Source organism: Mastomys coucha, unplaced genomic scaffold (assembly GCF_008632895.1).
Source record: "Mastomys coucha isolate ucsf_1 unplaced genomic scaffold, UCSF_Mcou_1 pScaffold8, whole genome shotgun sequence".
Lineage (NCBI taxonomy): Eukaryota > Metazoa > Chordata > Mammalia > Rodentia > Muridae > Mastomys > Mastomys coucha.
This window is the reverse complement of record NW_022196914.1, coordinates 63,440,456-63,460,155: the sequence shown is the minus strand read 5'-3', so window position 1 is coordinate 63,460,155 and position 19,700 is coordinate 63,440,456. Positions and strand designations below refer to the sequence as shown.

Here is a 19,700-nt window from a genome sequence, read left to right as displayed (position 1 = left end):
GGTGGTGGCCATGGCGGAGGTGGTGGCGGGCAGTGGTGGTAGAAAGAACCCACTAGGTCTTGGTCTGCTCTCCTGCTGTGAGTAGCCCTTTCCACATCCTGGTTTCTCATCTCTAGACCTAATTTGAAAACGTGACTTTGAAGGAGTATGAAAGAATTGTTCCCTTCTTCATAATATTATTAATGTTAGAAGTTTTCATAAATTATTTTTGTGATGAATCCAGAATGTGCCCTATCTATTAGGTGATCCATTCCATCAGTGATCCCTATTTGATATGCTTGGTAATTGTTCAATCTTCCTGGCTCATGAATCCCATCAATCAATTTATTTTCATGGAGTAGTCTTACTTAGAGAGGTCCCGTCTAGATTGCTTTATTGACGTTCAGGGGCCTCTTTAGTGGCGTCTAGCTGAAATAAGCTTTGTTGTGCTTACGTCGAGTGTTTAATAAGAACTTTGATAAAGTGGTTTTATCGCAGACAAAGACCATCTCGGACCTGGGTGGGGAAGTTTACTTCTCAGAATGAACTTGATTGTTTCTTGAATGAAAACTACTTTGAATAGATTTTTAAGAAGCAGCCTAAGAAGCCCCTGAACAACTTGTGATCTGTTATGTGGTTTTCTGCTCTCTGCCTTCCGTATTTTAAATTTCAAGGCTGGGAATAGCTAAGGATAGGTTCTTTTGAAAAATGAGACTCATGCCAAAGTTATAGGTACACTTAATTTTAAATTTTCCTTGAGGCTCTTATTTTTCAAAAGAGTAACTTACATGTGATTTAAAGAATTAGACTTTTATAAATAGTTGGCTATAAGCAGCTAAATCACTGGGCACCCACTATTCCACCCCTGATGAATTATTTTCCACAAAGCGTTCTTGTAAATATGTTTATGTGTTGCACATTAGGCTAAAGTACTAAACTATCAGATCTGTGATGTCAAGGGAACAATAATTTCTTTAAAAAGTATGATGTGTAGTGTTAAGGGATGTTAATAATTTCTAAAACAATTTATCGAACGGGTGAAAGCTTGGTAGGAGCATTTACCACCAAGTGAAGTATGTCTCATTAAATTTCTACATTATGCACATATCAACTCTTTTTCTTTCGTCATTTTAATGGTTTATTTACATAATTGAGGAGGACTACATTTGTTAACTAGTGGTTATCATAGCAGAATTATTTTGGTTAAGCCTACCTAAGCAAATTTGGAATGCGCTTGTTTCTTGAAACTAATAGCAAAAGGAATTCTACTCCCCAGGCCCCACTCCCCAGCTCTTTGCAGAGAAGACCTTTGATTTGCATATGTAAATAAGCCATTTAATTCAGAGAACCCTGAGGGGCCCACCCAGATCCAATCTGTTAGTTTGCTGATGTTGATGTCATTAGGCAGGAGGTAAATGGTATCCAGAGATTGATGTCTCAGTCTGGAGTTACAGATACCAGGACTCTGAGGGCTACTGTTTAGGAAGAGAAGCCAGTTCTTGGGATTTAGCAAATGAGGGAAAAAATACCTACCAACACAGATTTTGCCTTTAGTGTTGGTGTGAATGACAGAGTTTAATGTTTTTCTTGAATATAGTAAACTATCCAATCAAATAAGCTTGTTTACTGTTGCTATAAGAAAATAGCTGAGACCAGATAATTTATAGAGAATACAGTTTTTGTTATTTATATATTTATTTACTCAGTATCTGGAAACTAGCAAGTCAGAGCATGGCACTTCCCTCTGCTCCTTAGCTTCTGATGCCTTTGTTGCTATCTTGTCACCTGATGAGCCTATCCCATAGTGAGACAGGGCAAATATGCAATCTCATATCTTTCTTCCTCTAATATAAAGTTACCAATGCCATCACAGGGGTCCAGCCCTGATAACTTCATCTAATCCTAAATCCTTCTGGAAAACTCCACCTTGAGATATCATGAATATGTGAATGTAGGAATGAGATTTCCAGTATCCACATTTTTTTGGCATTTAAGCCATAGCATGTAGGGAGTTGATTTCTGGGAACTGTATGAGCTTTATTTGCTTTTTAAAAAGATGTGCGGCATAGAGGCTGGCGATGTGGCTTAGTAGTAAAACACTTGGCTTGTGTACATTCAACCTTCGGTTCCATCCCCAGCAACACATACACACACACACACACACACACACACACACAACTGCATAACTGTAAATAATACTATTTCCTTGACTAGGCAAGGTAGTGCTTTGTTTAAACCCCTCCCCTATATGCTAAGTAGCAAGAGTAGCAAAAAAGAAAGGAAAAGGAGTTCAGTTAAGGTCCCTGAAAATGAAGGAGAGGGCACACCTCCCTTCTTACTGAACAATGTCCTTCTCAAGGATTTCCATCTAGGGCCTAGGGTCTAATGTCTGCACATTCTACAGGGTCTCAAGATCACTGGGACTCATTCTGGAGCCTAGGGGCAGCTTAGCCACCCCCTGCCAACCTGCCCACTCTGGAGAAAACACCATGAGACTATTCTATTGAAAATTAACAGTAAAGTGAAACAATCACGTGGAGGAAAACTTGCTGGGAGTGGTCCACAATTCCCTTTTTCACTCTCTGTGCAATTCATTAAAATGGCATTAATCCTGCAGGCTCCCCCTTGGCTTCTATTAAGATGTATGACTGGAATCTCTGTGTAACTACATTGATTATTTCATACACCTATTTGTTCGTCCGCAAGCTGTCCGCTGTTACAGATTCATTGTCTTGATGACAAATGAGGACAGGAGCCACAGCCCTCACCTCCCAAAGGAAAGTGTGTGCTCCTTCTAAACCAGCCTTCCACCAAGCGGGAGTTGAAGGATTCAGATCTCAGGTTTAATATCAGTGTCTGCCTCCTGCTGACTTCATGGTACAATTAGCTAATTAAAAAAAGATAACATTTTCACCTCGGAGTCAGAAGAAGAGCAATAAACCACAGGCTCAGGATTTAGTTAATTTGCACATCGACTGTAATTGTATATTTAACGCTAAGATTAATTTTTCCCCCTGATGTAGGGAGGGCAGACACTGTGCATCGGAATCTTAAATCAGCTATAATCACTCCACAGGGAGGTCAGTCGGGGTTGGGGGTTCTCCAGATGTATTAATGTAGAGAACAATTTATCTGATAACTTCTTCTATCCAGACAGAAGAGAAAAAGCATTGAAATGCCATTCTCTTAAACTACCAAGTTTAAATGATAATCTCGAAATTATCAAACCAAATAATCTGCTATACATTTTAAAAACTTTTCTTCCCCTAAAAAAGCTCCTGGTTCAGTTGAGAGGAGAAGTTGTATTTAGCTTCTTATTTTGCTCAACAGTGGGTGTTTATGAGTATCAGTTCTGTTATCAAAGCTTTGGGAGGAATACTAGACCAGATGGGCCCAAGACTATTTTACCACTTTTTTTTTTCCTTTTGTTAAGAAAAGGATAGTGACAAGATGTATATCGGTAGGGTAGGCTCTAGAAATCCAAGTTAATAATCCTGACCTGCATGCTCCTTTCTAAATGGGAAATGCTCTGGTAGGAACTGGATGGCAGGGATAGCTGGCAATTCAAGTGGGTATGATTGATGCGTGACTTCAAAGTAATAAAGTTGTTATCAGAAGGATATTACTGCAGAAGAAAAATTAAAAAAAAAAGAGAGATTGTAAGTGCTACACCATCCATAGTTCTTTAATTTTTTTTTTTTTTTTTTTTTTTTTTTTTTTTTTGGTCCTGGATCAATCTCACCATGTAAACCATGGGAACCTTTAACTCACAGAGATCCTCCTGCCTCTTCCTCTAGAGTGCTGGGATTAAAGGCCTACCTTCTTTTTTCCTCCTGCTTTTTTTCATCACTGGGTCATTTTGCTGCCTCCTTGTTCTGACCCACGAACTGAGTCTTGGAAGCCCAGAGGTATTTCTGTCTGGCAGTGAACTGAAAGTTTTAGCACATGCTAGGCGAGTGGCTTTACCACGGTGCCCCTTCCCCAGCCCAGAGGTTCTGTGACACCATCTCTGTTTGTTTGCTTTGTGCCATCCTTGCAGTTGATACATATGTTGGGGGTAGCATTCCCTTATTAAATTCTTATTTACTGTTAATTGTACAGCTTTGAAAGATGGAAGTGAGATCTACATCAGTTCTGAGGGTCCCTATACCCAATTTTATCTTTCAAATATAGTATCATGGGTTGTATGTTTGTGTAATATGATGTTATGTTATGTTATCATCCTTGTATGATGAGGGATGGAAAGTATTAAGCTTTCTGTGTGTCCCATTTGTGTGTGCTCTCTCTCTCCTACTTTTCTTTTTCTCTTTTTCTTTCCTCCTTCCCTCTCCCTCCCCTCTCTCTCTCTCTCTCTCCTTCCCTCCTTTCTTTCTTTCTCTCTTTCTTTTTCTCTTTCCTTCCTTTCTTTCTTTCTTCCTTTCTTTCTCTGCATATGGCCATGAACAGTTGGTGTAAGGAGAGACCACTCTTCAATGTATATTTATACAATAAACTTAAGTTCTCACCTTAAACTAATATAATACACATTTAAGGGGAGTTATTGATGGTTGTCAGAAATGATGAATTCTACTGGGTGGCAAAGAGAGATGCTTATAAAACAGATGTTTGTGTCTATGTGCATTGTTTGTCTGTCTCTGTGTACAATGTGTATATGTGTGTATTGCCTGTGTGTGTCTGTCTCTGTGTGAAGTGTATGTGTGAATTTGTGTGTATGCCTGTATATGTCTGTCTCTGTATGTTTCTCTGTGGTGTGTATGTGTGTCTGTCTGTGAGTGTGTGTGTGTGTGTGTGTGTGTGTGTGTGTGTGTGTGTGTGAGAGAGAGAGAGAGAGAGAGAGAGAGAGAGAGAGAGAGACTGTGATTCCTATGTCATTTAGGTAGTATCAGCCAGGTTGAAGTCCTAATAAACACTATAAAGTCATTTTCCTAGGAAGGTGGACTTTGGGTTCAGGGAAATAATGTTCTAGTTTTCCTTAGTATGATCAGCTGACAGGAGAATAAAAAATTGCTATAAAATGTCTGAATCCTGGGCTGGGCTTGTGGCTACATTACATAACATATATATTGGCTGTTTTTAACATAATGACTTGCATGGGTTATGTGATTTTGGGGGTGTGAACATATGTGTGTATCTGTGCATATGCATGTGTGTGTATGCATGCATGCTTATTGGATGTTCAGCTTAAACAAAGAACAGTACTGTTAAACTCTGTCCCTCTCCTTTTCTGGCCATTCTCCCATCATCCCATGCCCACTTTTCCCCTTCCCACCTTTCGTCCATTTCCCATCTTCCATTCACTGTCAGGAAGGGCAGCCTCCGAAGAGCCATTTCAACTCAGCTCGACATCGGCAGAGACTAGTGGACCCAGCTGCTTCAAAAGTGAGTGTGGCCTGCCACCTTGGCCAGCCAATGTGCATGACAGTGTAGTCCCTCTGTGAGCCACTGGCTTGTGAAGTGTTGTATGTAGAGGAGGCCACATCTTCTCTACCCAAGACTGTCCAATGGAGTTCCAATAAACACTTAACAGCCAGCCTTGAACCCAAACAAGACTATCCTGTTTTTCTAGCATGTGTCTTCTGGTGAGGATGGCCAATGTCAAGGACCTGTGTGATGTCACTGAACTCAGAGCTGGGATGAGATGCCCACTAGAGTACTACAATGTGGCCAGTCACATTAGTGATATCCCCACAGTGGATATCACTGCCCAAAGCTCAGAAAGCAAACTAGTTCTGAGTGTCTGCTGCCCTTGTATTCTGTGTGTTGTCTTAGTTACATTCTCCTCCTCTTAATTAAAGAATACCCAGCTTACACCATGTAAGGGAAGAAAGATTTGTTTTGGCTTATGTTTTGAGGGCATGGATTTTTGTCTATATAAAGGAAAAGGATTTATTTGAGCTCAAAATACTGTCCTTTACAGCAGGACTGCAATGGCAGCCAGAACTTGAAACAGCTGATCAGACCGTGCTGTTTAGAAGTAAACAATGAATGTATACATGGTAGCACTCAACTTGCCTTCTGTACTCTTGTACAGGAAGGATACCCAGCCTAGGGAGTTATGCCACCCATAGTGGACCAGACATGCTGAGAAGTCCATTTCTCTGGTGATTGGAACTTCTGTCCAGTTGGCACTCGAACTTCTTCATGGTGGGGGATGTATAGTAGCAGGAGCAGCTTACAGCTGTGCTTGTGAGAACTACTGCCACCTGGGCAGATCAGGGTGCCAACAGCAGTGAACCTGCTGCTCAGGTCACTTTCTCCTTAACCCTTCTGTGTTCATTCTACTACCACAACCCATGGAATGGTGCTGGACACAGCCAACGTTGGCTTCCTTCCCTCTTCAAAAATTCCATCACAGCACACCCAGAGTTATGCCTCACTTACACCCTACATGTTTATTACCAACCAAGATGATAGTCAAAATTAAATGTCACGAATGTACTTGTATGTTCAAACACTTTACATTTATAATTGTCTGTCAGAACCTGTTTGTAAGAGGCTAGGAGTATGGGTCCTCAGCAGAGTTCTTGCCTAGCGTAGGCACCAACCTAGGCTTGATTTCCAGCACTATAAACAGATAGACAGACAAGAGCAGTTGACTTGTAAACATCCTGAAAGTTTGCTGCGAGTGGGTGGGTCAGCATCAGTACTGTAGCTGTTGCGTAGAGTGAAGTCTTCTGAAGGCCATCTATTAGCAGAAACTAGAACGTGAGGTTCTCGACTAATCAGTACACCCAAAGAGCCATGGGGGATGGGAACTGGAAAATGGAGATAGGTTAATTGACAAGTCTGTACAGAGCTGGGGAGGAAGGAAAAACAAAAGCTGTTAGCTTCTCTCCTGCCTTTCTTGTAGGCTGGCCTTACAAAGTTGTAGAAAAGCTGAAACAAAATCCAGGGACTGTGCACATGAAAATGCCCACCGTGAGATAAGTTGTCAGAACTCTGAAATCTCTGCCTGACAAGTGAATCTCCCTTTTCTGGGGCTACCAGGGCTTCAGTCTTCTATGACGTCCAGTGTGGGTCTCCTGGGGGTTGTATAATTCTTTAGAGGCCGTTGCTTCTATCTTTAGAGGCTCCATTGCTTCTAGGGCCCTACGGCACCTCTAACAATCTGCCCCTCCTGAGCTCTCTGACAGGTAGCAGGAGCCATGGAAAGTGCTTGACATTGAAAGTCAGCCATTTAAGGGTCCAAGCTGTACCATGCATAGCCTTTGATTAAGCTCACATTTACTGGCCAGCAGAAGACCATATTCATAAACGGTCCTGTGACTTAGTGAAGTTTCAGCTGACCTTTTAAAGTGCTCCACTCAAATCTTTTTTGCAAAACTCTTCCCAGGGTCAAACAAACGAGCATTCTCAGACCAAATTACCTCTCCTGTATAGTGGATATCACACACAGGGCTCTGTAGTGGATATCATACACAGGGCTCCCTCACTTACTAGACCTAAGGCCATTTACAGCAGGCAGGGCCTCGGGTGCCACCTCTGAGGGGAAAGGCTGCAGAGTTGCTGGAGTGCTGTGGCTTCTGTAATAATTTTGCCAATTTACATGTTTATTTAAACATCTCTAATTTGAAAACCAGAAGCCTATCTTAAGCACCAGCCTGGTCAATGTTTGTCTCACCAGTAAACTGCACCTTCACTTTGTATGCCACACTCTGTGTTATTGACTAAGACGTACTCATCTCCAACATAATGCAGGGCAACCCATTCTGAGCGAGTGAACTCTGAATGGAGCAGCTCACTTTGTACTGGCTATCATTTTAGTCCATCAGTAATGCTGCGTTGCCTATGTCACAATTCTTTCCACGTGGACATAGATGCCATGGTCCTTTGCCGTGTTGTTAAGGGCCTAGAGTGTCCCCCAAGCTCAGCACAACTCAGCAGTCTGTCGATACGTGCAAGGGAAAACAAACTAGCTTTACGTCAGCCTGATATCCTCACAGTGTAAGAAGTGCATCCTCATGGCTATGTGGATGGCTCAGCAAATAAGAGCCTCTGTGCTCTTCCAAAGGATGGTCTCCAGGACCCACACCCAAGAACCCACCTCGGTCTCCAGCACTAGGCGATCAGACACCCTCTTCTGGTGTCACAGGACATGGGCACACACATGCACATAAACCACACACACACATGCACATACACACACTAAAATAATTTTAAAAAGACAAACGTGTATTTTCCTATTGTAGATGACAGGTTAGAATGCAGCAGCTTCTTCTTACCCAGTTGAGCTATAATGAATGTAGCTAAAATACTGTATAAATTAAACATACCCCATTACATACACACACACTTCTTGCTCTTTGATGTTCTAAGGGTAAATCTTAGTATTGTCTGGAGTTCATTTCTTTCCATCTTAGCATTTTGAGAGACACCATGTCTTAGATGCATTGTGTTATATATGTTGGTATCAGGAACTGGCTTGGCAGATTGCCTCTGAACTCAGTGATATCACCTATAGGCCACAGGGACCCCCGTGCATCTGTTGCCATGGCAGTCATATACATTCCCAGAGTCCCACCTCTACCTGCAAGGGGTTGTGTCACAGCCTAAATAAAAGGCAGACCCTTCCTGACTTTCACCCCTTTTTCTTTTCTCTCTTTTCCCTTTTGTCTCCATCACCCCCTCTTTGCCCCTGCCCCCACAATAAACCTCTGCCACGTGGAACTGCATTGGCCTGGGGTGGTCTGTCTGGACATGAGCCTCTGCCATTTCGACACAACAATATACCCAGCTAGAAATTAGCTAATTTTCTTCAATTTGTGGCAAAGGGCTTTTTTTTTTTTCATTTAGAGTAAGAATCATGGCTTCTTATCTACAGAAACTTGCAGAAGAACTCATTAAAGCGCAGTGAAGATGGCTGGTGCCTTAATGTGCTGTGTGAATTGGTTCGGCCATGTTACCAAATAGATTCGAAAGGTCAGATCCTTTCCTTTCCAAAACAGTGCAGAAATGGAAATCTGAGAATTATTCCCCTAATTATTAAGGAGATTTGGAGAAAGCTACTGTTTGGTTCGTGGATAAATTACTTGGATGATAAATGGGAAACAGAAATGTGTGTCTGTGTAACCAGTGACCTTTTACTGTAAGCACACTTGATTTTAATCTGAACTGTGCCATTTCAACTGGGTAACCTGAGCTGTTATAAAGAATTCATACAAATTGCAGGCTTCCGTGTGTTGCAGGGGTCAGTCAGGGACAATGCGTGTTGAGCCTACTGGCAGATATTTGAGAATACTGATTTGATTGTGAATGTCTGCCTTGCATAATGTGGGCAGGAGCACGGCCAGGTATAACAGCTTCCCATTAACAGAAAAGCGTGATACAAAAAAATACGCTTGACTTCGTTGTACTGTAGGCTTTAGCATGAGCCAGCTCTGTGGCCTTGCTTAGTTTAACTTTGAGCCCCATTGTCCTAAGGATCCTCTTTGACATGATGAGAACATGTAAAATGTTCTCTTAATCAGTATATGAGATCAGATTTCTGCTCCATCAAGCCTACTTGAAACTATCCATTTTACCATTTACTGGGATTTTTGAAAGGCAGGTCTCAGTTCTAAAAATCCCTCTGTGAATCACTTCATTCTTTACTCCTTATAACACCTTACAGTCTTATTGTTAGGTAGACTTCTACCAGGGTCTCCAGTGGAAGCTAATTTTTACAAAAGAGAAATGACTTTCATACTATTGAGGAAATAGAGTCCAGAAAATAGGAAGCTCATTTTCTGCTCAAAGAATGGCCTTTTTCTCTCCAGCCTGGAGTTTTACATTGCCTGAAAAACTTAGAAAGCCTTTTGTGCTTTGGGCATAGAAAAACAAGCTTTTAAATCTGTTTTTATTTGAATAAAAATGACGGGTTCAGGGGAGATCAAAGACAAGCAATGCTTCTCACGTTGGCTAAGCCTGTCCACTAGGACCATCAGAAGCATCTTCCACTTTGAGAATATGCTTACCTGTCTGTCCCCCCAGTTGGGAAGGCTGTTAACACAGCAAATGAACAAAGAGTGCAGCAACAAGCCAGTAGGAATAATAGTTCAAAGACTGCGGCACTGTTATTTGTGGGAGCGGCTAAAGGCTTCCGTTAAATAAAAATCAATTTGATACAGGAGCCTCGGGGACACGATCCAGTGGGCAGAAGAGGACGGGAGGTACACAGAGGATTAGCTCTCAAATCTCCTGACATTTCAGCACAAAAGGATGATGAAGATTTATTCTCCATGAGCTGTCATTTTACATCGGAGGCTTTGCTGATCCAGAATAAATAAGTTCGTAAAGATTGTATTGAAAATTCGAGCAGGTGAGGGCAAATGGTGGGAGGCAGAGCACTGAATACATTTCAAGACCAGAAAGTGTTGAAACATTCTATCCTTCCTTATAAAACAAACCCAGACTCCCCCAGTGCATAGATAATCCAGCAACCCAGACCTGCGAAGATACATCATTTGAACCTGCTGTAGGGCTTGAAAGTCCTTTCTATGAATTCTCAGCAATTTCTCTCCTTTTCTCTAATGAGAATGAGGTTTATAAAACTTGGGCTCCCCTGCTGGGAAAATCAGCCCGGAGCTATCTCAGAGCAGATGGTCTTCTCTTTTCGCTTAGTGTAAACCTTTTAGGATTGATCCTTTTTCATCCTTGCCTACCTGAAGAGTAAACATCTCTGAGACCTTAGAACCCACTGTTGAGAAGAGACCAGAATTCAGAGTTGTGGAGAGGGTGTAAACAGACAGTGGGAATCATAGGACTTTGTTTCTTTCTGTCGTGTCAAAAGAAAGTAGATTGATTTTTGTTTTTTTTTTAAGCATGGAAGGAATGGATTTTAAATTATCTACATTGTGGAGCCTTATTATGCATGGAGTTTCTAGATGGTAATTAACACCTTCCTAGTCCTGGGAATTTCAAGTGTTAAAGAATAATTTCTTCTTTTTTGGAGAATGCAATACTCGTTACTATATTTAAGGACATAGGAAGACAGGGAGGGATAGGAAGTTGGTTGCCATAATTATTCTGGGAATTTTTTTTTTTTTAAGAAAACAACATAAAATGTTGCACTACAGGAACTTTTTTTTTTTAATAAAGGGCTTTAGGGCTCATAAATTTCTAATAGAAATCTTTGAGGGAGTTTATAGTTTCTGTTTGTGTGCTCCTCTCAGCATCAGCCATCTATCAGTGATCTTTGGTCCCAACTAAAATGAGCATGAATCTCATTTCTGAGACTTATTAACTGTGACCTGAAGCCAATCACTTAATCACTGTGGGTTAGCTCTCTTCTCATTCACAAAACAGTGCCAGTTGCATCAAGTTGCCTTTGAGGGTTTGGTGAGGTAGTGACCTCGTGGTTAAGGCAGTTAATCAGTACCAAATTGTAAAAGTCTTTTAAATTGGGATTACTATTATCATAGTTATTAGGTAAATGATTACTTAAATAGTTATTAGGTAAATCATAGTCATTAGGTACATCCTTATTGCTGTGACAAAGTACCAGCTAGAAGGAGCTTAAGGAAGGGTTTCCTGTGGCTCATGGTTTAAGGGTGCTGTCCGTCAGGGTAGAGAAGGCATGGCGGTAGGATTATTAAGTGGTTAGGTATTCTGCATCTGCAGTCAGGGAGCAGAAAGCAATGAATGGCCACTTTCTCTTTTTGATGCAGCCCAGGACTCTAGCCTATGAAATGCATCACGACACTTAGGGTGGATCATCCCACTTCAAGTAATGGAATCTAGACAGTTCCACAGTGAAATGCATGGAGGCTGATCTCATAGGTAATTGTAGATCCTATCAAGTTGATAAACAACATTAACTATCATATTAGGTAAACATGGTCTACATTTTCTTGGATTTTCCTCCCTATTCTGTAAAATAGGGGCTTAAGATGTTGTGATCTTTGAGAACTAATATAACAGTACAATAGATTTTTATTAGTCTACCAGTATGTTAAGCATGAAATATTATAATCTGTAGGATTTAACTCAATATCTTCAAACACGTAGTTTAATTGACAAATCAATAAAGCAGGATGATAACAAACAGCATGGTTGGCAGCACCAGCAGGACTCTGATCTTGAACTGGGACAGATCCATGAGTTCTAGTCAGAAAAGACTTCAAGGGTTAGGAACTTTTCCACAGCGTCAGTGTCAGGCTGCATGAGTCCCAGCAGTAGCTATCAGTCATGGGTATGACAGCAGCCAAGATGGAGGCATCATCCTCTTGGTACGTTTCCTTGTGGTAGTTGCTCTCCAGCTTTGAGATCATGAAGAACTATTTTCAGATTTTGTGTACTAGCTCTGAAGCCAGAGAAGGGCTAGTTAACTCCAGAGTCCTCTTCTTGACTCCCTCAGCCTTTCACCAGTGCGAAGCAACAGTAACATCAGTTTTCTCTGGATAAGCTATTGACGGGAGGAAACTGGAAGTATTTTTAAACTCCTTGTAGTCTTCCCTTTGCGTAGTGAGTCCTCCCTCTGCTCTCCTTCCTCCCCGTCCCATCTCATCTCATCTCATTCATCCTTCATCCCCATTCTTTAGGCTTTTTGAGACAGATTCTCCCTATGTAGGCTTGTAACTCAGGTTGGCCTCCTGCCCCAGATTCCTGCATGCATGAGCCTCATGCATATAGAAGCCACCATATCTAGCGTTAAGTCCTTGGCTTTCTTAAGATTACATACATACTTACATATCATACATATGCACACATACATGCACGCACACATACTGTGTGTTCTTTGTGACTACAGAGGTCAGAAAAGGGAGTTAGATTCCCTGTAACTGAAGTTACAGATGGTTATGATCTGCCCTGTGGGTACTAGGAGGGTGACAAATGCATTTCACTACTGAGCCATCTCTCTAGCCTGTTCTTATCTACTTTGCTGCCTCTTGGTGGCCATTACTAGCTGGTGAAGAGAGGCTCTGCATCTAGGTACCCTGGGGATCTCTGGCTTTAACGATCACATTCTCTGTGTGTGTGTGTGTGTGTACAGAATTTCCAGATAAATATAATATAGTTTTGTAAGGCTACAGCTTGAGAAATTTTGAAAAACTGGAGCATCCTGTACAGAGCAGTCCTATGCCACAGCATACAGGTCAGGAAACAACATGGCAGGCACCCCTGAAAAACACTCTTTTCTCTGGATGAGCAGCCCCCTGTAAAAGATGGGGTTTTAAGGTTAGAATGACAGAAATTGCCATAGGGTTGCCTTTTCTTGATTTTACCTGACTCTTTCCCTTCCATCCTGAGAGTTGTGAACTTGGGAGGAAAGTAGAGTCTCTTGGTGAGCGGGAGGCCACCTTTTGTCATAGGGTCAGCCATTTGGTGTGTCCAGCATTAGTTAGATACAAATAACCAGATCGGTAAGTACCTGCCACGGTTTAGATCAGAAGGAGAACCTTGTGGTGGCCAGCAGACAGTACTTTTCTCTCTGGCTGTTATTCAAGTCTATGGGACAACTCTCTCTGACTGTCAGTTTCAACTCCTGAGACTTAGTTGTCAGTTTGCATGACAAAGTCACACCACAAGGAAAATGCACCCCCCTCCCCGCCCCATCTCTCAGGTGACAAGATCCCTCTGTGTGAGACCATGTTCCATTTTGAATGTCTATGGCCATCCTTAGAAACCTGTAACAAACAGTTCCAGTTCAGCAAAGAATTCACTGCATGAGTTCAGTTGCCTGCCCTTAAAACCCAAGAAGCAGCAAAGAAGAAAGAGAGGCTAGGGTCAGAAGGGGTGGTTTCTGTCTTCAGCCATTATACAGTGTCTTGCCAACTTTCCAGGCATGGCCGTATACAAAGAAAATCAGGGCTCTTTCAGCATTTGAAAGCAAGCAGTCTGTCTCAACTTACAAAGTTTGTTTCTGTTGGCATCAAAAAGACCTTCCTACACACTGATGGAGAGACAAGAAACATAGGTAGATGGTTCTCAGAAAAGCAAATGTGGGATTGGGAAGACAGCAAGCATGGAGAACAAGTTCAGTCCCCAGCACCAATGTGAGAGGCCAGATGTGGGGTTGGAGAGATGACTGAATTGGGAAGAGCACTTGCTGTGTCTGCATGAGGATCTGAGAAGCCACATAAAACTCTGAGCATGGGTGTGTGCCCCTGCAACCAGCTCTGTGTGAGGCAGAGACAGGTGGATCACTGGGGCTTGCCAAGAGCATCCTAACATAAGGGCCAATGAGAGATGCTGTCTCAAAGGAATGAAGTGGCAGGTAATAGAAGACATCTGCTAGCCTCTTTCGGCCTCTGCGCATGTGCACCTATGCTTAGGTATGAATACACCATATACGTACACACTTGTGAATTCTCTGTCTCTTTCTCTCTTTCTCTGTCTGTCTCTCTGTCTCTGTCTGTCTGTCTGTCTGTCTGTCTGTCTCTCTCACATACATACACACACACATACATACGCATGCACATACTAGAAACTGCAATATAATTTTTTTAAAAAGCCAAGCATGGTGACACACAATGTAATCTCGGTGCTGGGGAGAGGGAGTCAAGAGATTTCCTAGACCCACTTGCCAATCAGCTTAAAAACTAATCAGTAAGCCCTAGGTCTCAGTAAGAGACCTCATTAACACACACACACACACACACACACACACACACACACACACACCACACATATACACACAGACACATAGACACATACATACTACACACATACACACATATGCCACATGCCATATACATGCACCACCACACACACAGACACACACACATGCATCACACAGACACACACACACAGACATACACACATGCACACACACACAGACACACACACATATGTGATGAGTAGCTCCTAAGGAACACCTGACCTATGTCTTTGACATACAATATGCCTTCACATACACACATATGTGCACGCACCTGTATATATACAAGCATACATTCACATATACACATGGAAAATAAAGAAAAACCAATATAGTTAATGACCTTTTGCATAAGAAATAATTCTCAGAAGTATACTGCTCTAAGAAGTACAAATTAAAATATGTTCTAACATATTTCAAAGTTCTAAAAGGGAGCCTGATATAGCTGTCTCCTGAGAGGCTCTGACAGTACCCAACTAATACAGAAGTAGAGGCTCACAGCCATTCATTGGACTGAGCACAGAGTCCCCAATGAAGGAGCTAGAGAAAGGACCCAAGGAGCCGAAGGGTTTGCAGCCCCTTAGGATGAACAGCAATATGAACTAACTAGTACCCTCAGAGCTCCCAGGGACTAAACCTCCAACCAAAGACTACACATGGTGCGACTCATGGCACCAGCTGCATATGTATAGCAGAGGATGGCCAAGCCGGTCATCAATGGGAGGAGAGGCCCTTGTGCCCCAGTATAGGGGAATGCCAGGGCCAGTAAGCAGGAGAGGGTGGGGTGGTGAGCAGGGGGAGGGGGAAGGAACAGGTTTGTTTTTTTTGTTTGTTTTCTTTTTTCAGAGGGAAAACAGGGAAAGGAGATATCATTTGAAATGTAAATTTAAAAATATCTAATAAAAAATTAAATAAATAAATAAAAATTTAATTTTCTTTTTGAACAGAATACAGCCTAAACTTAGTAAAGCTTTTTTCACCGTGTAGATTATGAAATAACATCTCAGTTGATGGGAGAGCAGTCAAACTCATAGAAGTTTTGCCTCTTAAAGATAAACTGCATGAGTGTGAAACAAATTTCTTTTCTGTCCTGGCTTGATATGCTTGAGAATAAATGGTGTAAATTAATAAATTTCTTATCAAATAAAAGTTCTAAGAAATTTAAAAGTTTAATAATATTTTCTAGGGAAATAAATATATATATGTGTGTATATATTATTGTATATTATATACATATGTATTGATATACATGCATATAGATATACATATATGGTACATATGCATTACTTTATATATAAATATAATCTATAACTATAACTATGTAATTTTATATATTTATAAATTATATATATATATATATAATTGTATATACGTTTTTTACTAACATTGCTGATGGGCATGAGTTAGTATAAGCTCTTTAGAGAGATATTTAGCAATACTAACCTGAAGTACATATACGTGTACCAGCACCACTGCATACACTGGCTTCTTGGTGAGGAATGGTAACCATCAGATACTCCAGCATATATATGAAATGAGCTAAGGGCAAGATTATTCATTACAGCATAAATTTTAATATAAAAATATTGGAAATAACCCAAGCAGCCTTCAGAAGTTTTCTGAATGGACAAACTGTAGTTTACTTGTGCATAGTCGTCACATAGCTGTGAGAGAAAGCAGATACTCTTTTCATGAGGGAGATTCCACCAGGGAAAAAAATCAAAGGGAAGAGGGTTAATGTGCTTTTTTAAATATTAGCTCTGTCTGGGAGAGCAACATAGGAGATGGATAGTATGGTGTTAAATTAAATATCTCTTTATACATGTGAACGTATTACATATTCAAAGCAAATTTTAATTAAAGTTTACTATGTATGGTTAAAGTATATAACATGATTACACAAATAGATGTATGTGTCTTACACCTGTGATGCTGCAGGTGTATATATCCATCTCCATACAATATAATATATTACTATTATATCTATTTTACTATTAAAAACATGTAACAAAGGAACATATCCATCAGATTTTTTTTTAATGTAACAATAAATTCCAAATCCAGGCCTAGTATAATTCCAGAACTGAAAAGGTAGAGACAGGGGAATTACAAGGTCCAGGACAGTCTATGCTCCATAGCAAGATGCTGCTTAAAAGGATAAATAGAGAGAAAAGGAAACAGAAACCAAGGCTTGTAGGTGTGGCTCAGTGATCATGAGGACTTGCTGTTCTTAAAGAGGCTGTGGGTTTGGTTCCCAGCATCTTTATCAGGAGACCCACAATCATCTGTAACTCCAGTTCCAGGGGATCTGATGCCCTCTTCTGGCCTCCACGGGCACATATGGTATATATACAAAGAAACACACACACATAGGCACATACACCTAGATAATTTAAGAAAAAAAGAAACCAAGAACCTTCTAACCCAGAGTTTCTTCTTTTCCTGAGTTATTTTCAAATATCCCATAGACGACTGACCACTTCTGACTTCTACTGGATCCTTCTAACAGTGGGCCATTAAAGCACATCCACTAAGCTGGTGAGTGCTTTAATCACAGTGCTCAGGAGTCAGAGGCAGGCAGATCTCTGAGTTAGAGTCCACCCTGGTCTACAGAGTGAGTTCCAGGACAGGCAGTTGTTATTCAGAGAAGTCTTGCCTCAAAAACAAACCAAAAAATAGAACACATCTACTTATCTTTAAGTGTTAATGCCTTTTTCTAATTATTATTTGAGATTTCTAATATTTCTAATTATTATTGTGAGAGGGCATGGGAATCCTGGTGCATGTGTGTGGGGTAGAGGATAAGTTTTCAGGCGTCACTTCTTATTTCCCACCCTGTGAAAGGGTGACTCTTGATTCTGTTCCACTTCATACTCCATGCTATCTAGCCTGTAGACATCCAGGCCATTCTTCTCACTCTGCCTCTCTTCCCAATTTAAGACTTCTGGGATTACAGATCTGTGCCATGGCATCTGGCTTTTTTCTGTACGATCTGACAACCAAGGTCATCAGGCTTATATGACCCAGTTTTACCCATTGAGCCATCTTGTTGGCCCACATTTACCAAGTTTTATTATAACAAAGAGTAGCATATACTTCAGGACAACATAGAGAAGAAAAGGCCCATAAATTTATCCCAGTGTTTTCTAGTTTACTGTCTGTGTACTTAACCCATTCAGACAGTTCTATAGAAAGTGGATTCTACTTGCTTTCCATGCTGCTGTCTATGAGACGTATAAACACAATACTAGAGCCCTTCAAAATGACAAAGTGGAAAATACCTCAGTTCTGTTAATGTGTACTGAGCATCCATTTTGTGGCTGACTTTGAATCAGGTGATTACAGTCAGCTTTCTCTTGAATCAATTTCTCTTCTTCCTCTCTTCCTCCTTCCTTTCCCCGCCTTTTCTGCCTCCTTCCCTCCCCATCTCTTTTCCCCTTCTCTCTCTCATACTCACGTGCAGATATTTCAAGTTTGATACTATTCCAAAGGTGTGAGACACTGCTGATTCTGCCAAGTAACGTGCACCCAGAAGAACACAAGTATCAATAAACCTTCACAGACCAGTGGCAACCAGCACCCATATAAACAAAATGGAGTCACCAACAGGCAGAGCTTTCCCTTGGGATAGTCTAAGCAGTTTTCTACTGACTTTTTCGACTGTCTTTGTGCTTCATGCTGTTACTTGTAACAATGGCTACCATAATCCTGTTAGATAGGAGGCATAAATTCTCATGTTCGATAACACAGGAAGTTAGCTGTAGTTTATGAGAATTTATTACTTGTTTCATAAAGAAATAGGAAAAAGACATCCAGGGGCTGGCAACACAAGCAAAGGACAAATGTTTAAGGAGAAGAAGCTAATTACCTAGCTTTGACCCTCATATGTTATACACATGTATGAGATCATCACATAGCATCCAATAAATATATATAATTAGGAATATAAGTAGCCCCATCCTAATTTATTCTTCAGTAAAATGGCAGTTGTTTCTGTTTCCTTTTGTGTCCAAGGAAAGGCTGTACTGGGTTACAAGGTACAATGATGAACTAGTACAAAGAATATATTCATCTTGGATTTTAATATTTCTTTTCTTCTTTTGTTTTGTTTTGTTTTGTTTGTCTTGTTTTTTTGTTTTGTTTTTTTTTTATTTTATTTTTTTGAAACGGGGTTTCTCTGTATATCCCTGGCCATCCTGGAACTCACTCTGTAGACCTAGACCAGGCTGGCCTCGAACTCATAAATCCACTTGCTTCTGCCTCCCAAGTGCTGGGATTAAAGGTGTGCGCCACCACCGCCCGGCTGGATTTTAATATTTCAATCACTGGAATTTCCACATCAAATCCACTTGAATCCTATGATGAAAAGCAGAGAGAAAAGATTCCTTCATTGGGGCTGTTTCTTTCCTAACATAAGAATGTCGTGTGTTCCCTCTCATTGACACTCTCTCACGCTCCTGCCTACAGCATCCAGTGTTCCCAAACCAGTTCCCTTTAGTTACTAACTTAGCTCTGCCTTGCTTATTGATGGATCCAAACTGAGGTTGGGTACTTCCAAGAGGTTTGGTTCTACTGTGCCCTTTGTTTATCCATATGGCTGACAAAGGTGTAGTATATATGGGTAAACTGATACTGCCCAACTTTGCTTCTTCTTAAGGGAATTTTTTTTCTAGGTCTTAAAAATCAGTGGTGACTTGCAGTTGTTCACTTTGTTCAGAGTCATCAGAAATAGGCTCACCCAAAACCCACATGACAAGAAGTTTGCCAGTGTGAGAATCAAAAAAATTTATTCAGAGGTGAAAAGATTAGAAAATAGGTTAAGGATTATGGTTATTCATTATGGCTTGTAGGACCTGTGTGTCTCTGTGTCCCCCCATCCCACAGCCAAAAAAGAAAAGCACTTCAAAACATGGCAAGCAACTTTGAAGAGGAACTCAGATTTGTTGTGACCAGGAAGGTCTGGTTGAGTCTTGTCTTGCTTCTGTGTATTCTGATAGAGTGTGAGTTCTAGAAGGAGCATTTCCTAGCAGTGCCTGAGGGGAACAGCTGGTCAACTCAGCGGCACTTGCTAGCCGCAGCACAGAGGCCAGAGTGCTAGCCACAGCACAGAGGCCAGAGTGCTAGGCACAGCACAGAGGCCAGA

At 41.1% G+C, this 19,700-nt stretch overlaps 1 protein-coding gene across 13 annotated transcripts in view; it reads left to right on the top strand.

Annotated features, from left to right (window-relative positions):
- Nucleotides 1-19,700, top strand: part of Mast4 (microtubule associated serine/threonine kinase family member 4) — a 604,035-nt gene that overhangs the window by 279,388 nt on the left and 304,947 nt on the right. For 7 of the 13 annotated variants that reach the window (XM_031360602.1, XM_031360597.1, XM_031360596.1 and 4 more), the window contains one exon: nt 5,284-5,358. The exons of the other annotated variants lie outside the window; for them this stretch is intronic. In XM_031360602.1, coding sequence (XP_031216462.1) covers nt 5,284-5,358 — 75 coding nt within the window. The remainder of the gene's footprint in view (nt 1-5,283; nt 5,359-19,700) is intronic. 13 annotated transcript variants of the gene reach the window in all.